The sequence below is a fragment of the Macaca fascicularis genome, chromosome 1, assembly GCF_037993035.2.
Source record: "Macaca fascicularis isolate 582-1 chromosome 1, T2T-MFA8v1.1".
Lineage (NCBI taxonomy): Eukaryota > Metazoa > Chordata > Mammalia > Primates > Cercopithecidae > Macaca > Macaca fascicularis.
In genome coordinates, this window is record NC_088375.1 from 140,210,616 (window position 1) to 140,230,864 (window position 20,249).

General features: G+C 35.9%; 1 protein-coding gene across 14 annotated transcripts in view; it reads left to right on the forward strand.

The window, feature by feature from the left end:
- Positions 1–20,249, forward strand: part of ARHGAP29 (Rho GTPase activating protein 29) — a 75,559-nt gene that overhangs the window by 24,884 nt on the left and 30,426 nt on the right. For all 14 annotated transcript variants that reach the window (XM_074001253.1, XM_074001260.1, XM_045366970.3 and 11 more), the window contains 6 exons: positions 3,328–3,462; positions 13,758–13,854; positions 14,502–14,574; positions 17,737–17,785; positions 18,212–18,349; positions 19,708–19,772. In XM_074001253.1, coding sequence (XP_073857354.1) covers positions 3,390–3,462; positions 13,758–13,854; positions 14,502–14,574; positions 17,737–17,785; positions 18,212–18,349; positions 19,708–19,772 — 495 coding nt within the window. In that variant the 5' untranslated portion in view covers positions 3,328–3,389. The remainder of the gene's footprint in view (positions 1–3,327; positions 3,463–13,757; positions 13,855–14,501; positions 14,575–17,736; positions 17,786–18,211; positions 18,350–19,707; positions 19,773–20,249) is intronic.

The following is a 20,249-nucleotide window of genomic DNA, read 5'->3' on the forward strand; positions in this document are numbered from 1 at the left end:
GCAGGCACCAGTAATCCCAGCTACTTGGGAGGCTGAGGCAGAATAATTGCTTGAACCTGGGAGGCGGAGGTTGCATTGAGCCAAGATTGCGTCGTGGCACTCTAGCCCAGGCAACAGAGTGAGACTTCAACTAAAAAAAAAAAATAAAAGACAAAAAAAAAAAAAAAAAAAGGAAGGTTTTATGATTTTTTTACACCTATTCAAATTATATTATTTTCCCAGAAGTTTCCTTTATTTCATATCTACTAGATTTCATTTCAGAGCTAACCTATATCATTAACCTATTTCTACTGCTGCATAAAATATTACATTGGTGCAAAAGTAATTGAGGTTTTGGCTATGTATACATATATATAATTTTTTTTAGTGACCAAATCCGCGATTACTTACTTTTCCACCAACTAAAAATAGTTGCAAACATTTATGAAGGGCCTACTGTGTTCCAGCCACTGTTCTAAGTGCTTTGTGTGTTTTAATTCATTTAACCCAATAACCCTGTGAACTAGCTACCTTACCTTCTTTTTATAGGTGAGGAAACTGAGGCACAGAGGGGCTAAGTAACTCACCCAAGGTTTCTCAGCCATGGAGTTAGAATTCAGTCAGGCAGTCTGGTTTCAGAGACTATGCTTTTCAACCACTATACTGTATTGCCTCAACTAAGTAAACCTACCAAACTAACATTACCAGTTATAAAAAAGAGATAATAGTGATACTTATTAAATTAAGACAGTTATTTAAACTGCATATTCACATTTTCCCTAAGAATTACAAAAATTGTATATCAAGCTTTAAAATTATGTTTATGGGGAAAATTTCAACAACACATAAAATTCCTAAAATATTTTACCTACTTGTATTTCATTTTAAAAATAGATTTTATTTTTTAGAACAGTTTTAGATTACAGAAAAATTGAGATAATAATACAAAGTTCCCATATAGTCCATACACTGTATTAACATCTTACATCTCTTAGAGTTATAGAGCCAGTGTTTGATAACCAGTAATAATGATGCATTATTATTAACTAGTGTCTATATTCAGATTTCCATAGATTTCCTCTAATACTCTTTATTATCTTCCAGGATCCTATCATATTACATTTAATTGTTTCTCCTTAGGTCTTCCTTGGCTGTAAGCTTCTCAAACTTTCCTCATTTTTATTTTAAGGAATACTGATTAGGTGTTCTGTAGGATGGCCCTTGATTAGAATTTGCCTGACATTTTTCTCCTCATTAGACCGGGGTTATGGGATATTGGGAGGAAGATTACAGATGTAAAGTGTTGTTTTCATCACTTTATATCAAGGATATTTACCTTGAACATGATTTGTCACTGTTGATGTTGACCTTGGTCACCTGTCTTCAGTAGTGTTTGTCAAGTTTCTCCACTGTCAAGTTACTCTTTTTGTCCTCTTTTCCATACTACACTCTTTGGAAGAAGTTAGTCCACATAGGTCATATGTAAGAGAGTTATGTTTCACCTTCTTGAGAGCAAAGTATTTGCACACATTTTTTACAGTTCTTTTACACTAGAGATTTGTTTCTTTTCCCCTGTTTACTAATGTATTCAATCATTTATGTCAGTATGGACTCATGAACATTTGTTATGTACTTTAGGTTATAATCCAATATTACTTTATTTGTTGCTCACATAGTTCCAGCTTTGGCTATTGGAAACTTTCAATTGGTTCCTGTGCACCTTTGACTTGCCCTCCTCACTGTAGGGTGTTTTTTGTTGTTTGTTTTAGTTTTTTTTTTTTTTAAGTTCTTCCTTCCTTTCTGGCATTACAAGATGCTTGTTACTTATCTTGAACATTTCTACCCCGGTCCTAGAATCAGCTATTTCTCTAAGGAGACCTGGTTGCTTTCATTGGAGAATAGTATTAGAAACCAAGATCTGGGTGCTAGGTGTGCTTGTTGCTACTGTCATTTCTTTTAGGCCCTCTCAACTAACAAAGAAATATATATATATATTTTTTTTTACATATAGATATTTATATAGACATACATATTTTATGTGTACATTTTCATGAATATATTTATACATGCATACATATGTGCACATACATTTGTATGTATATATGTACATATGTGTATATATGTTTAAATATATACACATAAATATTTCTATATGTAGTCATACAGAAATGTGTATAAAAGATATAAATATGTATAAAAATATATACTTATATAAATAATATAGATGACTTGATACAGAAATATGTGTATATACATACATGGGTCATAATGAGTATGACCCATCACAGTATTCAGTATTACATTGAATGAAATAATATCCTTTTGTTTTTAATAGTGCCTAGCACATAGTAAGTGCTTAATAGATATTAACTCTTATTAAAAACCAATGCTGTGTAAGTTTACAGAAAGGAAAATTATATAAGAGTACCGTACTTAAAGTAGTTGTCTTGTCACACTTTTGAGGATTACTTCAGGGGTTAAAGGTAGGGTGATTATACTTTCTGATTTACTTGGGATGAAGATCGTAGAATGTGATTGTTGTGCTAGCATGACTGTGAGTAGCATCCCCCTTTCCACTAGCAAAAGTATTTTGGTTTGAATGATAAATTATATAGTCATCTTATTTAAGGGGTAATAAAACTGCATCTCTCTGACCTAGAATGATGTAAATGAGTGGAGTAGGCTGGGAGAAAATGAATGGGCACTGAGAAGAAACTCATCTATCTAAGTGAGCAGCACTGCTCTGTTCCAGCTACTGTGGCCGAGGAGGAATGTGGCCCTGAGTGTAAAAGATTTTGATTTTTCAGGAGTAGGCAAAATCTAGAATTTGTGTAATGATCCCTCAATTTTTCATCATTGGCAGCTAATTCAGTTTTTCTAAAAAGCACAAAAACTCATTAAAGGTCTGTACATTTTATCATAGGTAAATTATATCATAATTTTAAAAATGTGTAGTTTAGATGATGATCTTTATATGCCTGAGTTACTGGATATGTTAAATAAATATATGATAGTAAAAGTATAAGACAAGGAAAACTTACGTTATAAAGTTGTCTCAAGGGAAGTCTGGAGCACATATTAAAACTGAGAAAACTGAAAAATGTAGTACTTAAATTGACCGTAACTGTGAGAGCCTTTGAAATCCTTAATGAATTAAAATGACTTAAGGATTTTCTGAAGGCTTTTAAAATTGTATGTAATTGCAACAGTGAAGATAGAAATGAACGTATAGTAGGCAAAAATTGTGTAACCAAGGCTTCTACTTGAAATGTGCTTCAGGTGATGTTTTGTAGTTTAGATTTGTGGAACTTTGCTCTGGAAATAAATTATTTTTTTTTCTTTTTAAAGACTGTTTTAAAGAAGTTATTCATATACGTCTAGAGGAACTGCTCCATGTTTTAAAGTCTATAATGAATAAACATCAGAACCTCAATTCTGTTGATCTTCAAAATGCTGCAGAAATGCTCACTGCAAAAGTGAAAGGTAAGGAAGATATAGTCAAAGTGGGTTGCTGTGGGCAAAAAGGAGCCAAGTGATATATTTTAGTTTATAATGAATATATAGCCAATTCCTCTCATTGCATTTGTATGATGTATGTCAATAAGGAGTTAATATATACTTTGATACTGAAATATTCCCACTAAGTCACACCTAAAGCTTTCTTCTTTTTAAAAACTAACTTTATTTAGCAGCAAATACTTTAAAAAGACTAACTGAAACCGAACAATTGATGTTTAAAATTTGAGTTTTTTATGAATGAGTGCATGCTCTTTCGAGGTGATTAGTGTACAAGAAGTCTTTGTTATGTGAGGACAATTGGTGTTGGAGAGTGGTAATCTCTAGTGACTACTTAAAAGAGGGAATCAAATGCAGAAAAAAAAGGCTTAATTGGGACCTTATTTTAAAATGTGAAAATGAAATTAAAATTATAAAATAAGTTTATCATATATATGTATGGGTGTGTGTGTATCTATAGCATATAGATGCTAAAACTTAGCATGAAGAGTTGGACCATTATCCTCTGATGAAATGACTTGCCACTCAAAATTGTGAAAATTATTCTGGGTTGCAGTATATAAAAGAAAGATTGAGAACGAAGTGAGTATTTGAGAAGAAATAAGACAGGAGGCAGGGAAATTAATTAGGAGATTGTTAGGAATAATGGGCTAGATGAGGGTTGAAGCTGAGGGCTTAAGCTGGGTGTGGTAGTGGTCAAATGGGATTTGTTATATAAGAGGGAATGAATGTCAGTTTGACAGAACGACACAGGTTGAATGTTAGTGGTTATGGAGAAGTTCGGTGTTGAAGATGTGGACTTGGGAATTGTTGATGTATAGGTAGTGGAAAAGGATGACATCAAATGAGTATGCAGAGTAAGTAGAGGACTGATGTGAGATCCCAGGGAGAGAGAGAAGATATAGAGGAATTGGAGAAACACCTAACAGGTAGGGAGTTGGACCTACAAGGAGGTGACATGGAATTTTAAAAGTGCAGGGTTTTAAGAAGTTATTATCAGTGTTAAATGCCACCGATAAGGTAAATGGATTCAAAGTAATAAAACTACAAAAAGTGACCTTTAGGTAGCAGTGATGTAGCAGTCAGAGACAGACAAGGTAACAGCAATCCTGTGACCAATTCTGTGATAGAGGTATGCCTAGGCACCATGGGAGCACAGAGTGAGGAACTCACTCTAGGCTGAATGAGGAAAGGAAACTCTCCTTTTGGGGAAAGGGATTGCCTGTCCTGAGTCAAAGGTCAAGTAGACATTAACTGGACTGGGCTGAGTGGGAATGGGGCTGCGATACAAGAACTCTGGGTGAGAAGAACACGATGAGATTGGTGAACAGGATCATATTCGGAGAGGCTAAAGGGCATGCGTCAACGGATGAAGCAGGAAAAAAAAAAAAAACCTTGTCTACAAAATATAGTTCACATACTTAAGGAAACCACCCCACCCAGAACTTTTTGACATAGATTTATCATGTTTGTGTGGTTTCCTTTTTTCTGTATTTCAAACACTGAAAAAAATGTAGATGATTTTAAATGGGAAATATGAATAGCTTCTTCTGTCCTGACTTTCAAAAATGTGCTTAGTAACCAAATTTGTTTCTAAATAGATTGTTTACAAGTACCATTTAACTTTACTTAGATAGGGAAATTTGCGTCTATAGATAGTAAAATTTCCATGCTTGGAAATAGCAACCTAGTTCAATTGTTGTCAGTAGCTATTGTGTGCGGTCAGGATGTCCTGGGGAAGGAGTGCGCCTGTGTATAGTTGGTGTCCACATTCCAGAAACAAACTTGAAGAGAGTGCTGTCTCAGATACCTTGAAGATCTTTTTGTCTTTGAGGAAAAGTAATTTTCTGAATATTATTTTCCACTATTACTATCTTTAAACTTGGGATTATTGTTACTCTTTTACTTCTGTGCTGGATGACATTTAAAAGGGGAAGATTATTTTGTTGTTGGGAAACTTCCTCTGTTTCAGTAGGACTCCGTGAGACTAGAACACTTTAAATAATTGTGTTTTCTTTGTGTTAAATTTGTATGGTTTATAATAAAACTTCTTTCCCTGCCCCAACTCTTATTTTGAGGCCATTTAAAAATATCATTGATACTCCAATTGAAAAATATTCAGCGACTTGAATAATTGAGGTCAAATCAACTTAATTAATTATTTCATTTAATGGCAATTTAGTTTTCAAAACCTGGAAAGGCAGAGAGTAGGTAGAAACCATTTTGAATATCTGTCCAGTGCCAGCCAGTCTAAGTGCTTTAAAAACCTATAAATGTACAGTAGTAGCTATTTCAGAAAGGAAAAGTTTTTGGGACAGAAAGCTGTCTGGAATATGGGGATCCTTTATGTTAGTTAAGGTTTCAGTCTTTTTGTTTGTTTAAGAGATGGCATCTCACTCTGTTGCCCAGGCTGTAGTGCAGTAGCATGTTCATAGCTCACTGTAACCTTAAACTCCTGAACGCAAGCAATCCTCTCACCTCAGCATCTCAGTTAGCTGGGACTACAGATATGAGCTGTCACTCTCCTAGCTGATTTTTAAATTTCTAAAATTTTTCACAGGGACAGGGTCTTGCTATGTTGCCCAGGCTGATCCTGAACTCCTGGCCTCAAGCAATCCTTCCACCTTGGCCTCTAAAATTCTGGGATTACAGGCATGAGCCCCCACACGGGGTTCATCATTGAGTGTTTTTTTTTGAGACAGTGTCTCACTCTGTTACACAGGCTGGAGTGCAGTGTCATGATCTCAGCTCACTGCAGCCTCCGCCTCCTGGGTTCAAGCAATTCTCCTGCCTCCGCCTCCCGAGTAGCTGGGATTACAGATATGTGCCATCACACCCGGCTCATTTTTGTATTTTTAGTAGAGATGAGGTTTTACCATGTTGGCCAGGCAAGTCTCAAACTCTTGACCTCAGGTGATCCGCCTGCCCTGGCCATCGAAAGTGCTGGGATTATAGGCATGAGCCACCTCGCCTGGCCCCATCGTTTAATTTTAACTCTGTGTATGTTTAAAAAACAGCAGTGACTTAGGTATATGATTAACTTTAAGACCTTAAGTATGAAATGCATTTTTTCAAATCTACCAAACAATAGAAAAAAATACAGAATAACTTTAGAATCAGGGATGTGGAATCGTATTTGTATTACCACAGGTTTGAATGCATGAAGTGTGTCTGCTTCCTCTGTAGAAGTGAGAAAAAGGAATCTTTACCCATATTTTTTATTTTAAATGTGGAGTTTACCTTCTAATAACTTTTAAAAGAAAAATCTTTAGTTTTTTTCCCATTCATTCTAGTAGTGATTTGCGTTTCCTGTGTGTCCTCCTATTTCCAAGCAGGAAATTAAGTCTGACAAAATATTTGCAATATGGTAAGAGAGATACAGCCTGTTTTTAAAGGAGATAAAGGTATCTTCAGAACTCAGTAATTTATTATGTACTATTTGTTTTCATTATTTTCAGTTATTTTGGTCAATCTTATTTCTAATATAAATGAAAGTAACCCTTAATTTAGGTTTTTTATGTTCTGCATTTTACCCTATATTTAAAAATTGGTAAACAAAAAAGAAAAATAAGTCTTAATTATGCCTTCAAGATTGTAGAAGCCTTATACTTCTGTTTTGAAAACTTGATTTTATTAATAGGCAGTTCACACGGAATGCAAATGGTATAAAAGGGTATTGAATGATGAAGTGTTTTTGTTGCCTTTGACCGTTAGTCACTCATTCCTTTACCTAGATAAGCGACAGCCTTTATTGGTCTCTTGTGTGTTTTTTCAGAGATATACATATACAAGCACATACACGGATGTGTTCTCTTTTTTAACCTCCTTTTTACACAGATGGTAGCGTTCTGCTCCTTGTTCATTGTCCTGGTTACCTGCACGGAAAGGGTTTCCTCATTCTTTTGTTACTATTTGTTTTTTCAAAGCTGTATGGTAATCCCTTATATTGATGTACTATAATTTATTTAACCAGTTAACTACTGATGGATGTTTGGATCATTTCCAGTTTTTTTTCTATTACAAACAATGCTTCAATAGTCATGCAAATTCCTAGATGAATAATTGCTGAATCAGCAAGCATGTGTGTTTATATTTTTTGATATTGCCAGATACCCTCAGTATAGGTTCTGCCCTTCTGATAGCAGTGCTGAAGAGGCTGATTTCCTGTACCTTTGCCAACAGACCTGGTTACAAAGCTCTGTTATCCAGTGTGATAGTGAAAAGTGGTATCAGTCTAGGTTTGATTTGCATTTCCCTCATTTTGAGTGCAATTGAGTATCTTTTCATTTGTTTCAATACCATGTTTACATCCTTTATGTTAATTGACCTTTTGTCTGTTTTTCTTTTGCGGGTAGGTCTTCTTTTATTATTGATTTATAGAAACTCTGTGTAAGTAAAATTAGCCTTTGGTCTTTGATTAATGTTGAAAATTTTTTTTACTTGATTTTTCTCTTTTATTTTTGCATTAACATTTTTCAGTGTTTTTTATGGTTTCTGGGTTTTAAGTATCAGGAAAGACTTCTCTGCTCTGAGATTATAATAGAATTCTTGAATGTTTTTTCTTCTGATGTTTCATGGTTTCATTTGTTGAAGTTAAGTCTTCAGAAACATTGTAAAGTATCTAAGCGTCTGGTAAGTTTTAGCAGGTAATTCATCTTTTCGCCACTAATTTGAGGTGTCATCTTTATCATAAATACACTACATTCTCACATATATCTGTTTCTGGACCTTATTCTGTTTCATTGATTTGTTCAGTTGTATGCCCAGACCATTCTGTTTTTATTGTAGTTTTTGTGACATTTTAATATATGGTAGGGATAACTTGTTTAGAATTTTATTTTTTCCATGAAGATTTTTGAATTGGCTGTTTGGTTCCAAAAAATACCTACTTTTTTAAAATTTATAGATTAAATTAAGGAAAATATACATACTTAGTATTTCTATCCAAGAATATAATATGTACTTTATTTCTTCAAGTTGTCTTTTGTGTTCCTCAGAAGCAACTTAAAGTTTTCATTAGGTAGGTCTTGTAGCTTTTTTGTTTTTTTCCCTGTGTATTTTATTCTCCCCCCCCCCCTTTTCATGCTTTTCTTCCATTGTATCTTTTAATTGATGGTTTTTGAACTGTGGGCTCTGACTCATGACATCAAGTTAGTGGATTGTGACCAGCATTTTTTAAAAATGAAAGAGAATAGAAAAGAAAAATCAGAAGCAACACTTATTATATAAAACTTATGTGTCAGAAATGTTATAGGTGTTATATAACTGATTATTATTATTATATGTATATAGAATACTCAGTCATGATGCAATATGTATTTTTTCCCAAGGTTGTGGTAAAAAAACATTTGAAAGTTGCTGCTCTGATAGGTTGTATGAATGAAAGTTATTCATGTGATTTCTTGAAGAGATACTAAATGTGTCTTAGGGCTTTTTATTGTGATTTAATAGGGAACTCAAGGGAGGCAATTATTTAAACCTTAAGCAACATTTTAATGAGCTTTTGAAGAACTATTAATAGAGGGGATGGAGTGGAGACAGAGACACCAGTCAGGTTGCTAAATAGTTCAGACTAGAGGTAAAACATGGGCTTTTAAATTAAATCAGTGGCAAATGGGGATGGAAAGGAGGAAAAAATATTTTAGAGGCATTTTTGAAAGTGAAGCTAATAAGCTAAGGATTGTATGGAAAATAGCAGGTGGAAAGTAGGAGAAGAAATATATCAGCCTATTAGAAATGCAAATTGAGCTCGGAGGTTAAAACTAGACAGGTAGTTTAGGAATTTGTTCCCTCAAAGGTATGGAAGTGGATGAGATTCTGTAGGGATAGTGTATATAAAGAAAGAACTATAGAGGCTAAGTAGAGAAACTCTATGAAGTACAGATTGTCTACAGATGGATATTGAACAGAGGAAGAGAGCTTGTGTTTACTGAATCCAAGCACTGTACTCTGGGTGCTTCACACTTGTTTTCTCAGTCATTCCTCTCAATAATATGCTGTTTTGCTTATGAGGAAATTGAAGTTAGGTAATGTATCCAGACTAACACATAAAGTAGTAGAAACCAGATTTAAACTCAGGGCTGAAACTCCAAAGCCTTATATTACTTTTATATCACCTCTCATTTTGCAGATATGGAAACTGAGGCATAGAGAGAAGTTTGTCCAAGTTTTGCATATATATTAAGTGGTAGTGTTGTTGAAACTTGCAAAAAGGTTTAGTAGCTTGAAGACTTATAAGAAAAAAGACCTCTAATTTTGACTGATAGGAGGTTATTGTTGACAGTGTTTTATGTTATTATATGATAATAATAGCTAACATTTTTGAACATCTTCTATGTAACAGGCTCTGTTCTAAGTTCATTTAATCTTCACAACAGTTCTTGAAGTATGTAATTATCCCCATTTTATAAATTAGGAAACTGAGTTACAGAGGGGTGAAGTTATGTAACATTGTAAGAGAGAGAGTTAGGATTTAACTTAGGCAGACTGACTTCAGAGCCCATCCTCTTTACCAGGGGCTGGCAAACAGGCTGGTGGGCCAAATCTGGCCAGCTGCCTGTTTTTGTAAATAAAGCTTTATTGGAACACAGTTAGTCTTATTCATTTATGTATCATCTATGGCCCCTTTCAACAGAATTGAGTAGTTGCAACAGACTGTATGGCCTGAAAAATGTAAAATATTTACTACCTGGTCCTTTATAGAAAAAGTTTTCCAGTCTCTGATAACCATTAAAGTGGGGGTAAAGCCAAATCTTGAATGTAATGTTAACTTGGGAAGAAAGGCAATATAGGCCATGGCATGGCCTATTTATAGCAGTTCAGTAGTGAAGAAACGCTAAATGGATTGAATGGTAACTTTAAGGAGAAATATGGTAAAACGAACATTTTTTTCACATAGGAAAGATTTGAGTATGTTAGTAGCATAAGAAAAAACGTCAATTGAATAGGAGATAATGAAGCTGTAAGGGAGGAGTAAGGTTGGTATAGGGTTTTGGGGAATGTAGGAAAGAGTAGGAATATTTATTATTGGAAAGGAGCCAAAGACTTTTCTTTGAAACACTGAGCAGGAGCAAAAAAGATAATTATGTTAGATATTAGAAATATAGGTTGTTTTGAAGTCAGACAAAGGCATTAGGAATAGGAATTTTCATTAGGTGGCTATAACTTCACTCAAGTAGGGATGAAGATAAGATGGTTCAAATGTTGAATTGATTCAATAATTATTCTTTTCACTACTCAACGGTTGTTACAATTATTATTTTTTAATCTCCCCGTCATGTTTAGTGTGATAAAAAAAATATAAGAAAGTAAGAATAATTATACAATTTTGGATAGTGTTATAAACTATTTTTTTAGCAGGTTAAAGTTAGGGAATACAAGTAGGATTTACATTGTTGATGGTATTATGTTATAAATTACTATTTAAAGTCTACTTTACAATGTATTTTTATAAACAGCTTTATTGAGATATGATTGTATAATAAACAGTGGTACCATTTGAAAATTCTGACATATGCATCATACTCCTGTGAAATTGTTATCATTCTACCTGTATCTCCTGGTCCCCCCTTTCATGAATTTTGATATGTTGTTTTTTCATTTTTATTCTGCAAAATCCCTTTTTTTAATTTTTTGAGATGGAATCTTGCCCTGTCACCCAGGCTGGTGTGCAGTGGTGTGATTTCGGCCCACTGCAGTCTCCTGCCTCAGCCTCCTGAGTAGCTGGGATTGATTACAGGAGTGCGTCACCACCCCCAGCTAATTTTGTACTTTTAATAGAGATGGGATTTCGCCATATTGGCCAGGCTGGTCTCGAACTCCTGACCTCAGGTGATCCTCCTGCCTTGGCCTCCCAAAGTGCTGGATCAGAATACTTTTTAATTTCCTTTTTTCTTCTTTGACACCTGGGTTATTTAAAAGCGTGTTATTTAGTTTCTAAATATTTGGAGATTTTCCGGAGATCCTTCTGTGGCTTCTAATTTAATTTCATGTTATCACAAAAAATATTTTGCCTCATTTGAATCCTTTTAAACTCATCAAGACTTGTTTTATGGCCTGTAATATAGTCTATCTTGGTATTTCAGTGTGCATTTGAAAAGAACATGTTAGGTAGGGTGTCATATAAATGTCTTGTCAAGGTGGTAGATAGTGTTGTTCTAATCATCCCTATGCTTACTTATTTTCCATCTACGTGTTCTGTCAGTTATTGCGAAGGGTTATTGAAATCACCAGTTATAACTGTGAATTTATGTGTTTTTCGTTGTGTTTTTTATTTTCAAACTCTGTTTATTAGGTACATAAATATATGGAGTTATGTCCTTTTTTTGTGTTTTGGAGACAGAGCCTTGCTCTGTTGCCCAGGCTGGAGCACAGTGATGTGATTTCAGCTCACTGCAACCTCTGCCTCCTGGGTTCAAGCGATTCTAATGCCTCAGCCTCCCCAGTAGCTGGGATTACAGGCATGCACCACCATTGCCTGGCTAATTTTTTGTATTTTTAGTAGAGATGGGGTTTCGCCATGTTTTCCAGGCTGGTCTTGAACTTTTGAGCTCAGACAGTCTGCACACTTCTGCCTCCCAAAATGCTGGGATTACAGGCATGAGCCACCGCGCCTGGCTGTTATGTCCTTTTGATGAATCGACTCTTTCATAATTGTAAGTGACTCTTTTTATCCCTGGTAATGCCCTTTGTATAGAAATCTTTTTTTTTTTAAAATAAGAAACAGTTTTGGTCTGTCAGCTAGGCTGGAGTGCAGTGGTGCAATTATAACTAATGTCAGTCTTGAACTCTTGGCTGCAAGTGATCCTCCTGCCGTGGCCTCCCAAAGCCCTGGGATTATAGGCATGAGCCACTGTACCTAGCCTATTTCTTATGTTTTATCTGAGTGTGTTTCAGTTGTTTCAGGTAGAAGTATAATCTGTTTCTCTATCTTGGTCAGAGTGAAGTCAGAATATTTTTTAAATGCCCATTATTTAAGAACCATATTTGCAATGGTAACTTTTTCTTTTTGTTTGTATCAGTGATATTTCGAAGAATCTGATGAAGGTTATGGATCTTAGCCTCCCGCCTGCCAATTTACAGAGGCTTATTATGCTTATAAAATTTTAGTTGCAATTTCGTGGAATTTATAGGCTTGAAGTTTAATTCACTCCTACCTAGGAATTCTTGCTTTCCAACTCTCGTTGCGTATTAGAATTACATGAGAGAGCTTGCGACAAAATGTATTCTTCACCACATACCTATGAAATCTGAATCTTTCATTAGTGGGACCCAGACTTTGTTTTTATTAACAAAACTCCCCAGGGAATTCTAATGTGCAGCCAAGATTAAAAACGACTCTGTTTTAAAGCAGAGGATGACTACTACTTCAAAAGATTTCTCTTCCTTCCTTTTATTGGCAAGAATACTAGGGAGGAGCTATATAGGGAACCAGTTACTCTTTATACCCAGTCAAAGTAGCACCGGTTACTTTAAAAAAATTGCCAATTCCACCTTCAGACTTTGTCTTGGTAAACTGTGTTTGCGCTTTTAACAAGAGTGCATACAGAAGTTAAAATAAGAAATCTTTTTCGGTTGTGTTTCATAATTTGCTTTAACAAAATACAAAATATTAGGATATCGCTATTGTAAACAAAAGGCAGCTGTATGTCAACATGGACCTCAGAGCCCAAGAGCTTGTTATAAGAAATAAGGCTGTAAGTAAATAGGAATTTTAATTTTCCAAATCACTGGGTTTTTTTTTTTTTTTAAATGTGATATGCTTTGTTACAGGTTTTATGTTGTATCAAGTATATGTATGTGTGTATATATATATATGACTTTATTGGTAATTCATTCTAAAAAATGTACCTCATATTGCCTTCAGTGAGCTACAATGTGTTTGGCTGATTTTAAAATGCCAGAAAGCAGTAAGGAAGAGAAAATAGCACAGAACACTCTTAATAATTGAGAGGTGTGGTATAACATGGACTCTGTGACTCCAGCACTGATTGATTTCACATGGCGTCAGTTTTTAGATGTGTCAAATTATGTAATCTATGGAGTAGTTAGTTTGGAATGCTGCTTTTATGCAAGCTGATTCTTTTATATGAATTTCATAATGAAGAATTTGAACATCATGTCCATTTTGTATGTTAGGCTTTTCAATTTCTGAATCTTCTAATGCTCTTGAACTAATGATGAAGTTTTAAAGGATTAAATGATTCTGTATAAATCTAGTTTAAAGCATGTTTTTCCTTATTGTAACCAACTTTTCCTTACAGCTGTGAACTTCACAGAAGTTAATGAAGAAAACAAAAACGATGTCTTCCAGGAAGTGTTTTCTTCTATTGAAACTTTGGCATTTACCTTTGGAAATATGTAAGTAGAGGACTGTCATTTAAAGCAGCTGGGCCTAGGTGTCTTAGTGAGAGTGTGTTGCATTATCCAGTAAGATACATGGGAAATGAAGTATTAAATATCACAACTTTGGAAAAACGACCTTCTGTATGGCCTTATTACTATATTTGAAGGTTTTTTTGTTTGTTTGTTTGTTTGTTTTTTGAGACGGAGTCTCACTCTGTCGCCCAGGCTGGAGTGCAGTGGCGCGATCTCGGCTCACTGCAAGCTCCGCCTCCCGGGTTCACGCCATTCTCCTGCCTCAGCCTCCTGAGGAGCTGGGACTACAGGCGCCCACCACCGCGCCCGGCTAATTTTTTGTATTTTTAGTAGAGACGGGGTTTCACCGTGGTCTCGATCTCCTGACCTTGTGATCCGCCCGCCTTGGCCTCCCCAAAGTGCTGGGATTACAGGCGTGAGCCACCGCGCCCGGCATTTGAAGGTATTTTTATAGCTATTTAGAAGCAACATCCATTTGCAAGTGACTGTGGTTTATGTGAACAGATTCCTAGGGATTTATTTCTAAGGTTCTTATTTTTAAAAAATTATTTTAGATAACATGTTGAATGTAAACCGTGTCACAAAGAAGTGTAATGACTTGTCTTTCTTTTTTTAACCTCCCTGGATAGCCTTACAAACTTCCTTATGGGAGATGTAGGCAATGATTCATTATTGCGACTGCCTGTTTCTCGAGAAACTAAGGTAAGCAAAGTTTGTGTGAAAGCAAAGTCTTTAATGTTTTTAACCTCATATTTCAACTATTGCCTAATCTTAGGCCGGGGGTAGTGGCTCATACCTGTAATCCCAGCACTTTGGGAGGCCGAGGTGGGCGGATCACCTGAGGTCAGCAGTTTGAGACCAGCCTGGCCAACATAGTGAAGCCCCGTCTTTACTAATAATACAAAAAATAGCCAGGCGTGGTAGAGGGCACCTGTAATCCCAGTTACTCGGGAGGCTGAGGCAGGAGAATTGCTTGAACCCAGGAGGCAGAGGTTGCAGTGAGCTGAGATCACACCACTGCAGTCCAGCCTAGGTGACAGAGTGAGACTCTGTCTCCAAAAAAAAAAAGCAAAATTGCTATGAAATAACAGAATATGAGGAATGTATGGATAATATTTCTTTAAAGGTTTATGGTAGTAATATTTTTAATTGGCTAAACTTTTCTGCTGAATGCAAGCAAAATACGTAAAAAAAAACTGCATCAGGGACCTGTGTTGATCATTTTCTGTTAAGGAAGAGCAAATCCAAAAAGAATTTCAACAGATATTTGGGACCAGGTATAGTGACTCATGCCTATAGTCCCAGCACATTAAGAGGCCAAGGTGGGAGGATCATTTGAAGCTAGGAGTTCAAGACCATCCTGGTTAACATGATTGAGACCCTGTTGCTACAAAAAATTAGCCAGGTGTGGTGGCACACACTTATAGTCTCAGCACTTTAAGAGGTCATGGTGGGAGGATCACTTGAGGCCAGGAGTTCAGGACCGGCCTGGTTAACATGATTGAGGCCCTGTCCCTACAAAAAATTAGCCAGATGTGGTGGCACAAGTCTGTAGTCCCAGCTACTTGAAAGGGAAGCTGTGGGGGGGTTCACTTGAACCCAGGAGTTCAAGGCTGCAGTGAGCTGTGATTGTGTCATTGCTCTTTAGCCAGTGAGACTCTGTCTCTAAAAAAACACAAAGAAACAAAAACAAAAACAAAAATCCCAAATATATGGAAATTTGCCAAGGACTTATATTATTATAAAAACTTCACGTCCTTCCTAAAATTATATAAAATAAAAATGACTATCTAAGGCATTTGTTATATGTATTACAATATTGCCAAAAATTATGACTGATTCTGAAGCCATCCATTGACAAATGAAGGCGAATGATGAAAAGTTTTAAGATGTTTAAATATTTTGCTATTATTCATGATTATTCCTAAAGTTTATCTTTTCAAACTATTGCTACTACCTCAGAAGATAACACAGTTTATCTGTGTGGCAAGACACTGAACAATTTAAATTTTAGGTGTGAATCGTATTTCCTGTTTCTGTACCTTTATTGTGCATACATATGATACTAATTCTTAACAGGAAAAAATACTTTTTTCTTTTTTTTTCTTTTATACTTTTTTTTGAAGGTTTTAATTTGTTTTAGAGATTGGAATAAAAAAGCTATGATGATATATAATCCTAATAATAAAATTACTTTGACCAACAGTTTTGAAAAATATCCTTTAAAAATAATAGCTGCAGCCTGGGCGTGGTGGCTCATACCTGTAATCTCAGTACTTTGGGAGGGTGAAGTGGCTGGATCACCTGAGGCCAGGAGTTTGAGACCAGCCTGGCCAACGTGGCGAAACCCAGTCTCTACTAAAAATCCAAATATTAGCCAGGAAGGGTGACATGGCACTTGTAGTCCCAGCTACTTGGGAGGCTGAGGCACAAGAATCTCTTGAACCCGGAAGGCAGAGGTTGCAGTGAGCCAAGATCGTGGGCGCTGCACTCCAGCCTGGGTGACAGAGTGAGACTCTGTCTCAAAAATAAATAAATAAATAAATAATAGTTGCAGGCTCGCTCTCTCTATATATTTGCCTCATTTGAAAAAAAAAATATATATATATATTGCAACTATGTATTACATATATATAATATTATATATATATATATATTTTGAGAATGAGTGAGAACTCTTTCACCTGGGCTGGAGTGCAGTGGTGCGATCTCGGCTCACTGCAACCTCCACCTTCTGGATTCAAGCAATTCTTGTGCCACAGCCTCCCAAGTAGCTAGGACCACAGACATGCGCTACCACACCTGGCTGATTTTTGTATTTTAGTAGAGGTGGATTTCTCCATGTTGGCCAGGCTGGCCTTGAGCTCCTGACTTCAGGTGATCCATCCACCTCAGTCTCCCAAAGTGCTGGGATTACAGGTATGAGCCACCACACCTGGCCTGTTGCAATATATTTAATAGTGGTCACTATGTACCATGCTCTGCGCTAGGCCTACATCATCTTAATTCTTAAAACAGTCTTTTGAAAGTAGTGTTCTTATCCCTTTTTTACAGAAGACCAAACAAAGTTAGGTGAATTTAAAATATGTAGCCCAGTGTCATACAGGTAATAATGGAGCTCGACTTCAGACCCAGGTCTCCTTGATCATTTTTGCATTGAATCCCTGTATACCCTGTACTACCCAACTTAAATCGATTAAATTTGTTTAAGATCTCAAAGTTTTGGTAAATGATGTTTTCCAGCACAGTGCAATAAAGTAGCACCAGCCACATGTAGTTCTTTAAATTTAATTATAATAGTTAAATAAAATTAAAAATTCACTTCCTAGTCGTGCTAGCCACTTATTAAATGTTCAGGTAGCTACCTGGAGCTATTAGCTACTTTATTGGACAGTACAGATATAAAACATTTCCATCATCATAGAAAGTTTTGTACTAAACTAATAGACTTTCGGAGACATGCTTATCATATAGTAAAATGATAAAAGATGACTGGAAGAGACAGATCTGTGTCTTCTGTTTAGATAGCAATCTGTTTGCATTGCTTCTCTAACTTCTTGACTAATATTTTTATTATCTGCAAAATTTAAAGTTTTGAATGGATTCATTAATGTTAACTAACGCTGTTAGTAACAACAGTGAGGTTGTTCATTCTTGGATCTTGGGAACTGCTGTTGTAAAAAGCTGTGAAATTCTTATGAAGTGTTCTGGCGCTTGAACAGACTTCTCAGGCCCTTTAAGTTTTAAATACTTGAAATTCTTTAGCAGGAATTATGTCAGAGTAACAAATTGTGGCAAAAAATTTCTGAAGCAAAGATTTGTGTTCCTCTCTAATTTTAAATTTATCTTTTTCCATGTTATAAGTCGTTTGAAAATGTTTCTGTGGAATCAGTGGACTCATCCAGTGAAAAAGGTATTTATAACTTTTCACAAACTTCTTGTAGTTACTTTCTATAAATGTCCTGGATTAATCTCCTCTTGCCTAGTAACCTAGTGTATTCATTTTTAATGCAAAATGATATATGAAGTTTTACATATAAAGCTTAAGGGAAATAGCCTGCTAGAGTAGATAGATAATATGAGATATAGACTGATCAAGAATTATGTAAAGCTTTTAACTTGATGAATAATAGAAATATATTTTAAGACAAAAATACATTACAGTTTGAAACCATTTTAAGTTTAAACTCTGGCCTTTTAAATTGTAAATTTGTCACTTGTATTTTTTTAAAAAAAACAGTTTTTATTGACTAACATCTTAGGATCTGAGTGCTTCTTTGTTTAGAGTTATGATGTGATCACATTTAACATATACTTACCTTGATATTTTTGTTTTCAGGAAATTTTTCCCCTTTAGAACTAGACAATGTGCTGTTAAAGAACACTGACTCTATAGAGTTGGCTTTGTCATATGCTAAAACTTGGTCAAAATATACTAAGAACATAGTTTCATGGGTTGAAAAAAAGCTTAACTTGGGTGAGTTGCCTTTTAAAGCATCTGATTTAGAGTGTAATAATTAAATTGTTTCTAACTCATTTTTTACAGATTATGAGTAATAGAATTCCAAATTAGTACCTGTTTCATTGTAGTGAATAAAACCATTATCCAGAAAAGACTCTTCTTACACTAGATGTAATTATTAAATATTTACTGTGGACCAACTACTAGACCTAGGGACACAAAGACAAATAGAATACTGTCTCCGCCTTCAAATAAGTCATACTCTAGTTGGTAAAAAGAAATGCAGTCAGATAATATGGTCAGGAGATAATAGCAACAATAGATGGGCCGGGCGCGGTGGCTCAAGCCTGTAATCCCAGCACTTTGGGAGGCCGAGACGGGCGGATCACGAGGTCAGGAGATCGAGACCATCCTGGCGAACACGGTGAAACCCCGTCTCTACTAAAAAAATACCAAAAACTAGCCGGGCAAGGTGGCGGGCGCCTGTAGTCCCAGCTACACAGGAGGCTGAGGCAGGAGAATGGCGTAAACCCGGGAGGCGGAGCTTGCAGTGAGCTGAGATCCGGCCACTGCGCTCCAGCCCCGGCGACAGAGCGAGACTCCGTCTCAAAAAAAAAAAAAAAAAAAAAAAACAATAGATGTATGAGTAGAAGGCAATGGAAGCAGAGAAGAAACATTTTAACAGCTAATATTTCCCCAGTGTTTTACAGTTGTCAAAATGTTTTCATAGTCATTATCTTATTTACTTCATACAAAAACCCTGAGAAGTAAGCAAGACACGAATTGTTTTTCCTATTTTACAGCTGAGAGAGACAAGACAGGAGATTCCCTAAGGTCATATAGCAGATTTGCTTAAAGTCATATAGCATAACTGGAAGAATATAGAATCTATCCAAAGCCTATGCTCTTTCTACTATATTATTTGCTTATAATAGAGAATGCTAATCAGAATCACCTGAATAGTCTTGTAGAGGGTCAGTACACAAGCCTAGGTCCTATCCTTCAAAGAGGTGAAATGAAGGCAAATATATTCTGAAAAAGTTTGCCAGTTGATTCTGATGAGCACTCACAATTACGAAATGCTGCGTTAAGAACTGTACATGGTGGCTTATGCCTGTAATCCCGGATATTCCTGAGGCTGAGGCTGGAATATCACTAGAGCCTGGGAGTTCGAGACCAGCCTGGGCAACATAGTGAAATCATGTCTCTTAAAAAAAAAAAAAAAGAAGAAGAAGAAGAAAGTATTGCTGTGTTATATCTTGATACTAGTATTTGTGATAACTTCTTAATTGTGGAATTACAAGTAATTTTAGAATATGGGGGGGGGGGAATAAATTGATTTTACCTTCTGATACCTTCTTTGAACTTTTCAGAATTGGAGTCCACTAGAAATATGGTCAAGTTGGCAGAGGCAACTAGAACTAACATTGGAATTCAGGTAAGTGTTCTGTGAACTTCTAGGGTTCTATAATAAGAAACTACTCATGAACTCCCAATAATTTGCAAAATCAGAATATTTCAGTTAATATAGGAAAGCACTTAAATGCTGATCATTTTATTGACAAAATTATTTTAAGTTTAGATGGATGTCCATTATGAAAAAATCTAGGAAATATACTTTTTTTTTCATCTTAATACAGAGTCTCACTCTGTAACCCAGGCTGGCGTGCAGTGGCATGATCTCAGCTCACTGCAACCTCTGTCCCCCTAGGCTCAAGCGATCCTCCCACCTAAGCCTCCTGATTATGTGGAACTATCCACCCACCATACCTGGCTAATTTTTGCATGTTTTTATAGAGATGGGGTTTCACCATGTTGCCTAGGCTGATCTCAAACTCCTGAGCTCAAGTAGTCCGTCCCCTTGGCCTCCCAGAGTGTTGGGATTACGGCGTGAGTCACTATTCCTGGCCAGAAA